Source organism: Protopterus annectens, chromosome 1.part0, assembly GCF_019279795.1.
Source record: "Protopterus annectens isolate FY-2018-M chromosome 1.part0, PAN1.0, whole genome shotgun sequence".
Lineage (NCBI taxonomy): Eukaryota > Metazoa > Chordata > Ceratodontiformes > Protopteridae > Protopterus > Protopterus annectens.
In genome coordinates, this window is record NC_056725.1 from 153475223 (window position 1) to 153491398 (window position 16176).

General features: G+C 39.3%; 1 protein-coding gene across 1 annotated transcript in view; it reads right to left on the reverse strand.

Annotated features, from left to right (window-relative positions):
- Nucleotides 1-15848, reverse strand: part of PPP1R14C (protein phosphatase 1 regulatory inhibitor subunit 14C) — a 987390-nt gene extending 971542 nt beyond the window's left edge. Inside the window, exon 1 of the mRNA XM_044053919.1 lies at nucleotides 15470-15848. Coding sequence (XP_043909854.1) covers nucleotides 15470-15706 — 237 coding nt within the window. The 5' untranslated portion in view covers nucleotides 15707-15848. The remainder of the gene's footprint in view (nucleotides 1-15469) is intronic.
- Between the last annotated feature and the right edge of the window lie 328 nt (nucleotides 15849-16176).

The window sequence follows — 16176 nt, forward strand, 5'->3', positions numbered from 1 at the left end:
TTTTAAAACTTATTTTATACTACATTTATTCTACTTATTAAAAAAAAAAATTAAATATATATCTATTTATCTATTTTATACAAAACTCTATTTCTTTAACATTTAATATAACAAAAACAAACAAAAACAAAATCTCTTTTCATATTTTTTTTCTTTAAAAAAAATTATAAAAAAAAATTAATATCAAAAACAATATAAAATCTATAAACAAAATCAAAAATACATAAAAAAACATAATTTTACATAGATCACAATAACATATAATACAAAACATAAAATACAAAAATAACAATAAAACAAAAACAATATACAAAATCAAAAAACAAAAACAAATAAATATACATAAAACAATTTACAAAAAACAAAAAAACAGTAAAAAAAAAAAAAAATAAAGAAAAACACACACACACACACAAAACACAGACACACACACACACACTCCATCAAGATGGCTTTGTATGCCAGGCACAGGTCACCTCTGAGCAGTCTGTACGAGACTGGGTAGAGAGACAGGGCTTTTAGCTTAGCTGTATAGGATAGGTGTTTGAGACCCTGCATTTTCCTGGTCAGGAAACTCTGTGGTCTCTCCAGCTGCTGCATGTGCTTGTCACCTTCACCAAGAATGATGCCACAATACAGAGATAAGATGATCAGCTTTAACAATTGGCTTAAACTCTGGTGTCATTCAAAGGGGATCCAATGTCTGTCTGCCTGGGATGACATGCTGGACAAGCCACGCTGCTTCGCAAGGGACGGCTTGCACCTGTCACCCCTGGGATTCCGGATATTGGCAAAGGCTCTTGCCACCCCCATAGTGCCTTTTTTAGGCAAGGCTCAAATTCTAAACCTACCACCCTAGAACACAAAAAAGGAAAAAAAACTAAGGGTAATGCTGCTCAATGCCAGAAGTCTAAATCTCAAAATGCACGCACTCGAGGCCCTTCTCAGTATGGAGAACATCGATGTCTGTGCAGTGACAGAAACCTGGTTCAAGGCTCCTGAGAGCACCCCAGCACTATCAGGTTTTACCTCTTATCATGCTCCGCCCCAAAATCCGGACAATACCAAGAAAGGAGGGGGGGGGTATCCATATTCATCAAGGACACCCACACCTCAACACTGGTGGCAATGCACGATGCATCGGAGACCATCCAGGTGCAATTAACTATAGGCAAGACTGCTCTGCAAATTGTAGCATGTTACAGGCCACCCTCACAAAGTCAGGAACCTCACATGGCCTTCCTGAAAACACTAGAGGGGATAAATGTATCACCAAACACCATCATACTAGGTGACTTCAATTACCCTAATATAGACTGGGAACACTACTCGCCCAAACACCCTAGCCCAAAAAGTTCCTGGAATTCATAAACTCAAATGCCATGGAACAACTTGTCACCATCCCCACAAGAGGAGAAAACATACTTGATCTCATCATCACGAACATGGGAGCACAATGTTCAACACCGAAGTATACCCCTCACTGGTGAGATCAGATCACAACTAATCTCGCTGGAGGTCCCTCATCCCACCCCCACCTGAAATAAAAAAGACCACAGTAAAGAAATTCTCACAAGCCGACCTCACACTTCTAAAGACTAGTGTGGTCTCCTTTAAAGGCCCCGAAATGGGCGGAAAACAGTACTCAAGCCGCTGAATCACTTACAAATGCCTTTTACTAGCACCTGCAGGACTGCATGGATAAGGCAATCCCAAGCAAAACAAAGACTCTATGTACCAAAGGCAAGCGTCCAGTCTGGTGGACCCCAGCCATAAACAAACTCTACAACAAAAGGAGGAAGCTACTACAAGATAGAGCAAAATCCTTAAAAGGTAAGACACCCTTGATCACTATAAGTAAAAAACTAAGAGCTCTCATAAAATCATCCAAAGCAAATTTTGAGAGAAAAATAGCTAAAGACTCAAAAGACAATCATAAGGCCTTCTTTAGCTATGTTAGAAACCTGGGAGGAAACTCCCAGATATGCTCAGAACTAGTTCAAAATGATGTGAAGATTACTGATCCTACAGACATTGCCAACATACTGGCTGACAGGTTCAGTGCAAACTCCCCCCCCTCCCCCACAAAAGGAGAGATATCTATACCAAGCGATTGCAGCCCCCCAAACATCTGCAACGCCCAAGTGAGAACTGCTCTCTCCAAAGCAAAAAACAGCATCCATGGGACCTGATGGTGTCCCCGGCTGTGTGCTCCAATTTAACTCAACGAGGAATTAAACCCACAGCTAGGACAGCTGTTTAATCATAGTCTTACCTCTGGATACGCACTCCAGGGAGTGGCGCACTGCAACTGTGGTCCCACTTCACAAAGGCGGTGCCTCCACCGACCCTGGAAATTACCGCCCATTAGCTTGACAAGCCTTATCTGCAAAGCCATGGAGAGGATCATAATGGACCTCATAAATAAAGACATAGGGAATTTGCAGACTTTGGATCCATCCCAGTTTGGCTTTGTCAAAGGCAGATCATGCCTTCTAAACTTGGTTGACTTTTTCAAACAGTCACCAAAGCCATTGATGAGGGAAAGGCAGTCCATACAGCCTACCTTGATCTGGCGAAGGCCTTCATACAATACCCCACTGGTATCATTGAAAACTCATCAGCTTAAATGTTAACCCATACATCACAAGATGGGTTGCAAACTGGCTGAGTGACAGAACCCACAGGGTCAGAGTTGCTGGCGCCATGTCAGACTCAAAGCCTGTCACAAGTGGTGTACCACAGGGCTCAGTCCTGGGCCCACTCTTGTTTGGCATCTACTTTTCCGGTACAAGCAAACACAGGAGGGTTATGATGACAAAGTTTGCAGATGACTGCAAACTGGGCCATAGTAGAAAACACATCTGACATAGATATCCTTCAGAAGGGTCTCACAGAAACGGATAACTGGTGCCAGAGCCATGGCCTAAAGTTAAATGCCAAAAAATGCATAGTCATACCCTTCGGGAAAAACAAGGTTACCCCTAGCTACCAAATAGGTGGCAATCCACTGAGCACAGAAGAAGTTATCAGGGACCTGGGGACCCAGGTTGATAGTAGTCTGTCATTCGACACCCATGTAGCTAAAGTAGTTAGGAAGACCTTCTACATTGCCCACCTTATCATGAAGGGATTCTCATCTAGATCAAGGGAGGTCATAGTCTCCCTATACTCATCACTCATCAGACCAATGATGGAGTACAATGCCCCATTTGGAATGTATCTGACCCGAAACTTGCAGCAGCTGGAGAGGCCACAAAAGTTCCTCACCAAAAGGATAAAGGGTCTCAAACATCTGTCCTATGCTGCCCGACTGAAAGAACTCCAGCTCTATTCAGTCGCCACCGCTTGCTCAGAGGTGACCTTTGCCTAACATACAAGGCCATGTCAAACCCAGATTTGATGAATATGCTTCACCTCAAAAAATCTAGATCCATCAGAGCCACAAGGGCGGGAGACTTAAACCTCGACACGGCTATTAATAGGACGTGCTGGAGGGATAGATTCATCACCCAAAGACTCCCTATGCTGTGGAATAAAATCCCGGTATATGTGAGGCAGAGCACCTCGCTGGCCTTGTTCAAGAGAAATCTTGACCAATGGATGGGAGATCGCAGATATACCCCAGGGATTACCTCAGTGTCACTGCTCAACAGAGGCACAGCAAAATAATGGGTATAGTTCCCCATACTAAAGGGGTGGCGTAAGCCACAAAACTATGGGCTAGGCTTGTAAATGCCCTCGGGCAGATAGCCTAGTATGAACCTATGAACCTATGTTACATTGCTAAGGGGCCATTGTACTCGATCCTGGGACTGATAAGGGAGGAGTACAGGGATGCTATAAACTCCTTGTTCTTGGATGAAATACACTTACTTATGAGGTGGCCCATGTTGAAAGCCTTCCATACAATGAAGGCAACATGTTGGTCAAAAGTCAGGTTGCTATCAACCTGGGTACCCAAGTCCATCACAACTGATTGCGCACCTAGTACATTGTTATTAATGTGATAATTAGTGTGTATGCCATTTTCCCCTAAGGGGATAATGATGCATTCCTTGGCATTCAGTTTGATCCCAAACTTCTGGCACCAGTCATTAGTTTGGGTAAGGCCCTCCTGGAGGATGTTCACATCTTTAGAGGAATTTAAGACACTGCCTAGTTTGCAGTCATATGCAAACCTGGTCAACCACAGACCACTGGTTTTGGCTTGACCCTCAGAAAATTATATCCCAATATGTAGAGGACCCCAGACCGATCCTTGGGGTACCCCGTTTCTTACGGGTCTACTACTAGAGGTGGCTTGCCCTATTTGACTAAGTGGGTTTTGTCAGTGAGCCAGTTAGCTACACATCTTGTAACATATGGGTTGATGCGTAGCTGGGAGAGTGCAACTATTATGCCTAGTGGGGAAGCAATGCGTGCTATCTTCCCCTCATCCATGGCTTTGGTGACTGTTTTGAAGAATTCAAACAAGTTTAACAGGCATGATATGCCTTTGATATGAACCAAACTGTTTGGGGTCAAGTGTTTGGAGGTTGCCAATGTCCTTGTTTATAAGGTCCATGACAATGCGTTCCATGGCCTTGGAGATCATGATAATTAGGCTGGTGTGCCTATAATTGCCTAGGTCAGTGTACGTTTCAACTTTGTGTAGAGGGATGACAGTGGCTGTCCACCGTTTAGCTGGGATGAAGCCAGTGCTCAGGCTTTGCTTGAACAGGGTCTTGAATGGAGCATGGACAGACAACTGCATGCTGAGAGCCATCATTAACTCCACAAGTGATGCAGACATCCTACAGAAAGGCCTCACTGAGACCAATGTTGCTCAAGCAATGTGCAGTTTTTGCTAACAAACAATGTCCAGTCTTCTTCTTTCGGCTTGGGTCGCCACAGCGGATCACTGTCCGCTCATGATTAGCAGTGGAGTTTCACAGTGTCTAGTTGCCAGCCCGGCGCCCAACCTTCCACAGAAGGCACACGCACGCAATCATGCCTATGGGCAATTTAGTGTGTCCAACCTACAGCATGTCTTTGGGATGTGGGAAGAAACCCACGTGACCACATGGTGGACATGCAGACTCTTCACAGAAGGCACCCCCAGCCGAGGATCGAACCGGAGAACCTCTTGCTGTGAGGCAGCAACGCTAACCAAGCAATCGCACCTGCAAGCAGCACAGTATTCCTGTACCAAATTATAGTAATCAATACCATATCCTTCAGTTCGCAGAGATTATGCATAGAAGGCTGACACAAAATAGAAGGCTGACCCAAAACAGCCCCAAGATTCTGATCATGAAACCCAAAACACACAATTGTGTACACTTGCACTACAGCAAAGAGGAAATTCTGCAACTATCCCCAGCAAAAAATGCCAGTATTATGGACATCACAATTCTAACAGTGAGATGTAGATAATGAAGTTAAAAATGCACACGCATGCCTCTTTATAGATAAATATGCACACATTATAATTTCTGCTACATCAGATTTTTTGACCAGAAAACGTGACCTTTTTTATAACTCCTGTAACCTCAAACAGAAAGCACGTGCAGATTGTTAAAAAAAACAACTTTGCATCCCCCCACCAATCATAACATTTTGACCATACCACTTCTGGTTTCACATCACCATCATGACAGGACAAGCTCAAAAACACCTCGCAGTGACTGGAACCAAGTATCTTAAAATGGCATTACTTTAAAAATGTGCACTACACAACTCCAAACCAACCTGACTCAGCTGCTTTGCTTGAGTTATTGAAGTCATCTTTGACAATTCCAACACCAGCATGAGAAACCTGTACTCTTAATGAGATCCACAAAGACCAGTACCCCATTTTGCCAATATCCTCGTTGGCACTAACAAAGTAGTGTTCTGTAGAAAAAACATACCTGATCGACTACACAGAACTAGCTATTGGATAGGATGTAAAATACAGTATACCATAAATCTCTGTGTGTAATGAGCCAAAACGTTTGAGCATTTGTAATTTAAATGAATTATCAATTAAAACGGACTGCAAACCTAACCTTTAATACTTAAATGAAAAAGCTAATTTATTCATGTAAAAAAAAAAAATTGCCAACAAGATCAAAACACTAAACAGACATAATAAAACAGGTTTCATCTACCCCCTGCTACAGGTGCATTAAGCCTTTGAAACACACCTGTCAATCGTACCCGATTACGAGGAACGTACATCATTTTTGTATGATTTTTAAACAAAATGTTCATAGTAAATAAGATTATAAATGTAACGTATCATTTTAAGTACGTTGTGAGCTTTCGCGTTGAATTTGCTAGTTAAACACATTATGGCAGCCAGTGGTCCACACTTTGAAAACGGAAGGTTTTGACGTTCCTACGTATTCTTTTTAAACTAACGGATCAGTAAAACAGAAGGCAGCATATTTGAACTGGTCACTTAATTAACCCTATTACATTGAGGTGCCAGCTCAAGTGCACCTGAATTTCCCCAAGCACTTAATTCTTCACACTAAGGATGCAGACCAAACTGTACATGACTCGGTTGTACAAGCTTTACAGTAAGCAAGACTGCCGATCGGTGGAACCGATGCAGGGCTGTGTTTGTTTTCCCAAGGGAAGGAAAATAATGCTGGGAAAAGTCAGGAAGCAGTAGATTTAAAGAGCTGAGGATGGGAAGGGGGTGTGTATGCTGACGTCACATGAAGGGCGTTACTACCTAGCCAGACTGAGAGCGGGACGCTCCTGCAGCTAAAAAAACAAAATTAGAACAAAACTACTGGAAAAGGTGCAGAAAGAGAGACACAGATGCACTTTACTCCTCTTAAAGTATACATCGGTCGAAAAAAATTATAAAGTGTTCTGGAGGCTGCATCTTTGACACTCTCCCTTTAAGTTCACATATGCATTCAGGCCCACATGTGAAAAAAGACAGTCATTCCAATAATAGTAAAAGAACATCTAACTGCCAAAGGCAAAAATGTAGTATCTGAATTAAATGCAAAGTCAAACATATTTTCACCTGTTCCAAATGCTCATGACCATTCATCACAAATCAAATTAATTCCTGAACATAATTATTTACTGGTTGCATGGTCATATAAAGGAAAAAGCTACAAGGAAAAGCTAGCCAACCCAGTCTCTTCAGGAGGTTTAAGGTAATACACAGTGTATTGTTGTCCCATGGGATATATGCAAAATGACAGAGTAATGACATACAGCATTTCAGCTACATGAAGTTTGAATGGGTTGAAAAAGTTTGTCTGCTGTAATTAAACAGCTTTTAGATAATATAAAGAAGTGCATCTAATGAGTACAGAGGGTCTCCTTTTAGTCTCACAATACAGTACCACCTTTATTTATTTATAGCTAACCCTATATATTTATCTATGTATTTATTGCTTGTTTGCTACCCCGTGTGCAAAGTATATCCAGATCTTCACTTCATTCAGAGATGCGAGAGGTATCACTTTATGGTCACATGCCAAAGCTTTACTTCTGATCAGTTTATAGTCAAATATTTTCAGCGCTCTGCAAATTTGTATTAACAACAGAGTGCCTATGTTACAAAGAAATCTTAAATGTTATCTTAACTGAGTTTAAAGTCAACGCAGTATGCATTTCCAAAGAAATGTAATGTAGATGCAGTGGCAAAGACTTACTAAAAAAATATATTCCCTGTATAGCTATTTATACATCCCATTCTCAACTTTTTCTAATATTTTATTAAAATGTGTTCTTTCTCTCATCTTTCAATACAGGCAAGCTGATGTGCTCAGTATAAAGCAGGTCACTCATAATTCTGCTCCTTGTTATTCTGGTATTAAAGAACAGAGAGAGACTGCCAGTGAAACCCATTATAATGTTTCAACGGAAAATGCTTGAGAAGAAAAAAAATACACAAGTTAACTAGAAGAATCAAGAGTACATTGGAAAAGAAGAAACAACAGGAATTGGGAGATGGAGATGAACAGAATAAAGCCAGTAATTTGGAAAATGACAAATGTGGGATTACAAAGCAATAATTATATTTGTGAAACATGACAAAACAAGCAAATCTGGAAATATTCTGGACTTTGTTAAACTTGTAGGGAACTTTAAAGCATATGTCCTACTTCATGCCATTAATGTTCGGAAACATACATAGGAGAGAGGAAGTTAACTGCAAGTAACATAGTAACTGTAAGTAAAACAAAGTTTTATCTTAATGGTACTATGTCAATACTGCATGGTTTTCTTTGCATGCTATAAAGTAAAAAATTATCAGTTACTTTTAAATGTAATGGGGTACTAAATGTAAATAAGTGTTCCTGATTTTCTCTCTCTCTCTCTCTCCTTCTTCAGTTTTAAGAAATGTAGGTATTCAAATGTAAAAGAAAAATCTGGTTAAAAGGGCATGACAAAAGAAAAAATATTTTCTCATTTTTTTACATAGGGGAATGACTTGTTTAAGGCCCTTAGCTTGATCTAATAAGTTTAAGAAAAATCAAAATGAATGGAAAAGAATATAGAATATTACAAGGCTTTTTTTCTAGTAAATAAATATATGCTTAGCAATTTTGTACCTGGTTCTCATGTCTCTAGAAGACAATCAGATAAAAAGAAATAGCTAGAAGATAATGTTCTCTGAAAGCATTCAAGTGTTTTCCCAGCTGAGAGAACTATAAACATGCAAGATAAAACCAAACAGGAAGAAGCACAGGCTGTACCATGCATCTGATCATGGATAACCTGTCTTTTAGTTAACTCAAGTCTGAGTATCACTGTCAGTTTGGAACATTTGTTCCCATTGGGGGGGGGGGGGTAAAACTTCAATTTTTGAATATGAAAATAGTCTTGTGTATTATTATTGAAGTTAACAGGTTTAAGGGGGTACTGTGTGTGTGCTTTTCAGGGCTTTCAATAAAAACAAAAAGTTTTATAAGATGTGACATAGGCTTAAATGGATATGACAAGAAACAACTGTATAAAAGCTCAACCTGCCAAACAGTACATGCATGCAACCCAAGAGCTGGAACTAGACATTAAACAAAAAAGCTGTAAAGGTATGAACAACAACTTCTTAAGACAATGATGTTTTCTGTAATGCCTTAGACTGCCAATGTTCTCACAGATAAATACAAAAAAGAAAGAGTAGTGAACTATATTAAAAATGTAGAGTGCAAATAGCTATGCTACACGAGACACACTTGGAAAGAACTGAACATGTAAATTTGATAAAGGTTTTCAGGATGGTTAATCAGCAGAATACCTGAGGCAAAGGAAAAGAAGAGTACTTATATTAATTGCACGAGGAGCTTCAATACTGATAGAAGAGGAGGATTAAAAAAAAGATAATGGTAGATTTGTACTACTAACGGGCTACTGGCAAGGAAGGGGGATTAAAATGGCATGCATTTATGTTCCACCTAAAACTGCTATAATGGAGATTAAGAAAATTCTGGGAGAAATAATCAGCTTTCAGCAAGAAATATTATTTATAGATGGGGACTGGAATTTGATCTGCAACAGTGATGATGCGTCTGGGAGGCCCAGAATGGAAAATAAAACATGGAATGGTAGATTTTTGAAGAAATGTATTAAAATATATGGCATGGAAGATGAGAATTCAGTACTAAGAGTTCAGAGTTCATTTACATATTATTCCCCAAGATACAGAAACTGGGCTAGGTTAGACAGAATTTACATTTCATAAAATATGTGCATTTAATTGAAGTTCTTGATGTGCACTCAATAACTATTTCAGATCATGCTCCAATAATAACCAAAATAAAAACACAAGGTAATAAAATAAAAATGAAACACTGGCACTTTCCCACCTATCTGCTGAAAAGAGAGGAATTTAAGGAATGGAAGTGAAAATTATTAGGAGCTATTAAAGAAGATAGAAATTTCTTCTTAAAATATAGCCAGAGAGTGGGATAAAATTAAAGTGGAGTTTAAAATAGGGTGGAAATTGAAGAAAGGAAAATATGTTTATGAAGTAACAAGAATTATTTAGAGGGGCTGACGAATGTTGAAGAATTGCAAAATATGGGGAATCCCGCAGAACAAGAGCAGCAACTGCAGAATACTAAACAGAAAATAGGGGATTACCTCAATAATATACTTGAGTTTAGAAAGATTGCTGTTAAGCAACTGACTTTTGATAACTCTTAAAGTACAAAAAAATGTTAGCACAACTCCTCAGGCAACAGAAAGTAGAAAGGGCTATCATTAAGCTTAGGGAGCCTATAACAAGGAAGATAACAAGAGATCCTGTAGAACTATTACAAATATTTCAGAAATTCTATGAACATCTGTATAAAGAAGATAAACATGGAAACCAAGAAAATGTACAAATAGAAATGTTTATGGAAGAAATTAACTATGCCAAGGTTAGAGGTAGATGAGCCTTAATTACTAACAGGATAGGAGAAAATGAGATAAAAATGATGATGTATAACCAACTTACAGGAAAGTCTCCAGAAATAGATGGTATTAGTGTGGAAGTTGGGAAGCTAGGAGGAAAAAAAGATATGGCAGGTTTTGTTTAACAACATTATAGGAGAAGGAGACGTACCAATATCCTGGAAGAAAGCAGTAGTAGCTATAATACCTAAAGAGGGTAAAGATCCAGCTTCATAAAGGTCCATTTCAATACTAAATCATGACTATAAAGAATTTATGTCTATAATGGCAAAAAGAATGGGTAAAGTGAGGACAAAATTGATACATATGGATCAATGTGATTTTGTGGAGTTGAGGCAAACAATTGACAAAACACTGATCCAGAGGGAAGCAGAATGTAAGAAAATACCACTGTAGTTCGTGGGTCTTGAAGCACAGAAAGCATTTGACAGTGTAAGCTGGGATTATATGAGCAGGGCAATGGAAGCATTCACATTCCCTGATAAATTATAAGGTTGATTAGGAGGATATACGAGAGGTCAGAGGCGAAAATTAAAGTGGGTGGGTTCCTCTCTGATAACTTCTGCTTGAGCAGAGGAACCAGGCAGGGGTGTCCACTTTCTCTGTTATTTGCATTATATTTAGAACCACTGGCAAAGAAAATAAGGGACTCAGAAATTCAAGGATATAATTGGCATGGTAGTCAAGAAAACCTGGCAATATTTATAGGTGATAATATTTTATACCTGATAAAACTAGAAAAGGACATTACAGTGTTGTGGAACAATTTGAGAAGGTTTCATATCTTTTTGGGATGCAAAACTAATGAAGCTAAAAAAAGGCAATAACTGTAAATTATGTAGCCACACATAAACTGGTTCAGCAATATCCACATTTATGGGGGCATAATAAAATGAAGTATTCAGGAGTATTGATTATAAATGATTCCAGTGTAGCAGCTAAGGATATGTGGGAAGAAACTAAACAAAAGATATTAGAATAACTGAGAAATTGGAAGCTATGTTATATGAACATGGATTATAAGATACAAGCAGTTAAAATGTTTTTAGTCCCTTTAGTCTTGTACACAGATCAGGCATTTTTTTTTTTATCAACCATCGGATAAGTTGTGGATGGCAATTAATAAAGAGCTGAAGGATTTTATCTGGGAGTGGAAGACAGCAAGTAGGATAAGTGATTCTTCCAACAGAACAAGGCGGATTAGAACTGCCCAATTTGAAAGGGTATTTCAGAGCTACACAGTTAAGGCTACCATACATAGCACAAGCAAAAATCTACAACTCAAAGTGGAAAGGGATGATGATGAAAAAACAGGGGAGCTCAAGAAACAAGGAGAGACTTGTATTTTGGATTCAGACCTTTAAGGAGAACAACAATAATCATGCAGATTATATTATATTCATAAATAGCAAAAAGTGTTCTAAGAACCAAGCCTACACAGGAATGAAAAAAGCAGATTCTGATGATAGGGGTGACTGCAATTAGGGATACAGACAATAGGCAAGAGTGAGCTGGAATTTATTGAAGAAAACTAACAAAGGAACCAAGGTATTGGGAGCAAATAACTAGTGAGGGAAATGTAATACAATGAGAAGACGCCAAGAATTTATTCGGACTGCAAGATTAAAGATTGCCCATACTCTACCAATCCTTACTAGGGAACGCAAAGAGAAAGAAACAGGGGGTCCTAAATGAAATACCAACATTTCCAGCGTTTTTAGTAGAATCTAGAACAAAACTGCTGTTAAAAAAGGAATAATTAGTAAGGCATACAAAATATTGCATGATGACTATAAGAATCCGTCAGAGGATGTTAGAAAGGATTAGGGAGAGATTGATTGGGAATGTTTATATCGATATTTTTATACCCAAAGTAGACTCCAGAATTTTTCCTCAGGCAGACAGCAAATGTTGGAGATGTGATGGGAAAGAAAGAGGCAATTGGGAGCATATTTTCTGGGAGTGAAATGAGTGGGCAGACTTTAAAATTCCCTGCAGATTACTCTGTGAGAAATATTGGGTGTGCAAATAGGTGAAACTTGGGAAATTATTTTTCTGAGCTATGATACAAAGTCAGAATTGCCTAGACATAGTAAGACCTTGCCGAGTCTACTCATCATCTCCTTTCGGCTTATCCCAGTTAGGGGTTGCCACAGCAGAACAATAGTCCGCAGAATGATTGGCAATGGAGTTTTATGGTGCTGAGTTGCCAGCCTCCACAGAAGACACACACACTCACACCTAGGGCCAATTGAGAGTGTCCAATCCGCCTACAACATGTTTTTGGGATGTGGGAAGAAACCGGAACACCTGGAGGAAACCCACACGACCACAAGGAGGACATCCAGACTCCACAGAGAAGGCACCCCAGCCGAGAATCGAACCAGAGAACCTCTTGGCTGTGAGGCAGCAACACTAACCACTGCAGCACAGCGGCCGCGAGTCTAATCATGGTGTCTGCCAAAAAAGCAATTACTAGAAAATGGAAATCAAAGTCTAAAACTGTACTAGAAGTAGTGAATACAGTAACAAAACTAAAACAACTGGAATTGGTATCAGAAAAGGGTAGGAGCAAGTTGCATACAAAAAATGATAACTGTGGGAACAATACATAAAGAAGGAATAAGGTTTAAAAAACGCAGGAATTGAATGAGCTATGTAATGTTTTACTGACAATGATTGGGTAGATAAGTGATGTATAATGTTTGTAACTAAAATTATGTCAATACAGCCTGTGATGTAAAATACTTGCAACTAAGACTATGTCAATATGCTTTGTTTTCATTTATATAAATGTATGAATGATTATGTCATAAGTAATCATTTAATAAAGATGCTTCTTGTTAAAAAGAGGCTGAAGGTGAAAAGCCAGGATTATAAACAGTGTACAATTTCAGCGTTTTTCACAAATATATTCAAACAATTTCAATATCAATTAAAAAATATAAAAAATATCAGGTCAGTCATAGAATGAACATGCAGCAACTATATCATTTATTAAATGATATACAAGCTGTATGCAGGCAAGATACTTCTCTCCAGCAGTAAATATGCAATCAGCTTTGCCATGAGTGTAATAAAAAATATATATCAAAATCTGTCCCTTCCCTCTTATTAGGTCCATAAGTATTTACTAGGCTTGCAGTCTAGAAAACCACTGAGGACCCCCCCCCCCAAAAAAAATATTAATTGAAATTTCCTAACCAGAAAAATTAACCCAGGTCATGGCAGTGAGAACTCCAAATCCTAACTACTCTGCCCCATCCAAGCAAGACACTACCTCACCTGAATGACAGTCATCTGTTCAAACACATTTCTACAAACATTCTACCAAATATAAAAAAATGTGGACATTAAACACCTAAAATGTTAGATCATCCCCAACCTCTCACTGTTAAAAAAAAATCCATGACGGAGTCCACAATCCATGCTCAACAAACAAAGCATGTAAAAATCACGTATCAGCTGGGGTACCCTTCCAGCCCCATACAGAATTACTGGCATTATTCCATTGTTTCAGTGCCAGATAGCACAGCAGTACAACAGAAACACTGTATTTTTGGGAGACTAAAGATCAACACAGCCAATACAGAAACATTAAACAGATCACTGCGAACAACAGGGTTAGCAAAAAAAATGAAAGCAGCAGACGTTTAAACAAAAAAAGTCATTTGAGTTGTCTCTAGTCTTGGAGCTGCAACGTCCGAGGCCAAATCCTTTAATGTGCTTAAAATGAAGGGTCATAATTGGACAAAGAAGATTTGCAGCAAATATAAACAAAACAACCATCTGTTTCACTATAGTCTATAAAGTTAAGCCTCTCGGGTCAATTTCTTTACTAAGCTGTAAATATTACCAGCAATTAGCAGTCTTAAACAACAACAGACTTAGCAGTCTGTCAAAGTCGGTAGCAAAAGACATTGGAATTACAGCAGTGGCACGTTTATTTTCCTTATTCCAGAAATCTAAAGGACAGGAAATTAATTATTAGAACGCAGCGAAAATAAAACACCCCTAAAATATGCCCAACCAACAATTCATTCCAGAAATAGCAGCACGGGTACACAGGAAGCATCTGTATTCAATGTCTGCAAGGCAAGTCCCTTTTGTGCATTACTGACCATCTTCCAAACCACACACTCAAAATAAACCAGTTTAGCTGCCAAAGAGAGCAAAGGCCAGACAGGTGCCCTTTTGATAATTTGTCAGAAGTCAAATATATTAATGTAATATGCCATTTTTTTAATTCACAGGCAGCTATGGTGCAGACCATTGTTTAACGATTTAAAGGCAACTGTACGAATCCAGATTTATAAACCCACACTATCATACCAATCCCTATTTTTCGCCCCCTCTCAAAACTAGAATCAAGGGACCAGGAAAAAAACAAGGCTACTACCTCCCATTTTAATTACAAGCGCATAGATTTAGGGCTCCACAACGGAATTAAGTAAACAAACAAAAATGTATAGAAAAGTGTATATTCCATATTATAAAATGGAAGGTCCTGACTTGACATTTGTAAGATTAGAGGAAGAGCGGTCAGTAGGAAAGGATAACATTTACAGGGTCTGGATTTGGCTGGAAAATTAGAAAGTGAGAGGCATTATCTCACACCTGTCTCAGGGGACCAAAACATACATAATGTATTGCGAATTAACTTGCGTACTGTCGTCTCATTTTTTATGAGAAGACACAAGGAATCCCCCGCACCATTAATATTAATTTCTCTCGGATACCCGTTTATAATAATTTAGCACCTTTGCAGCTGTGAGTGCAAAATTAGTTTCCTTCCTTCGTATAAACATAAAGCAAAGCAGTCAAATAATATTTCGCTGTTAGTGTAGCTCCAGCCTATGCTAAACTCAAGCATTTCCGATCTCAATCTGCAAATCCATTATTGGTTACAAGAAAGAGATTATCCATATAATCAATCCCATTGTGATTGTACATGTCCCACTGCGAGTTATGCCGGGGGGATTACTTCTCATCTTTCAAATAAAGGGGGTAATAACGCAAATAGTGGCCGTGCTCCCCTTTCTGCGCCCCATTTTCAGAAATTCTCTCTCACCTCACAGTCATACAAGTCGCTCAGCTGTTCCACAATCCACTCCTCAAGGGCAAGCCGTTTCCTCAGCTCCTTCCTGTCGTACTTTACAGTCACTTTTCCCTGGCGACGCTGCGCCGACTCTTCGCGAGGCACCGCATGCACCCCAGAGGCTGGGGGACCCGCCTGGAAGAAAACGCGCCCGTTTGGCTGTGGTGCTGCCTGCTGCAGGGCATTGGCTTCCGTGCCACTGGCTGACATTTTACGTGGGAGTCAGAGTCCCGAACTGCAATGGTATTAAAGTAGGGAAAAACACTTGCACAGCCTCACAATAACGAATACCCGGGAACAACCTTAGCACCTGCTGCCAGACAGACCTCACATTCATTCACAATGCTAGGTCATCAGAAAGGGAGGCGGCTTCTGGGCTGCATGGTTTAATATTTAAAGGCGCAAAACAGACACAAAGAATTAATGATGCCTTTGAACAAAACTTGATTATGTTTTTTAAACAACCGTAGCTCTAGATACTTATCAAGGTTCACACATTCTGAAAGTTCGACTTTGTCTGTTGTCACTTTCTATGGGGAAGGTCCAGAAAAAATATAAATGGACTAAAGACGATGCAGTGGTTTGCAAAGTAAACGAAGTGTAGATACTACAGTTTTCAATGTCTGCGCTCTTGTTCCGTATATCAGTTGCTGAAAGGTGAAAAGCAATGCGATTAGAGC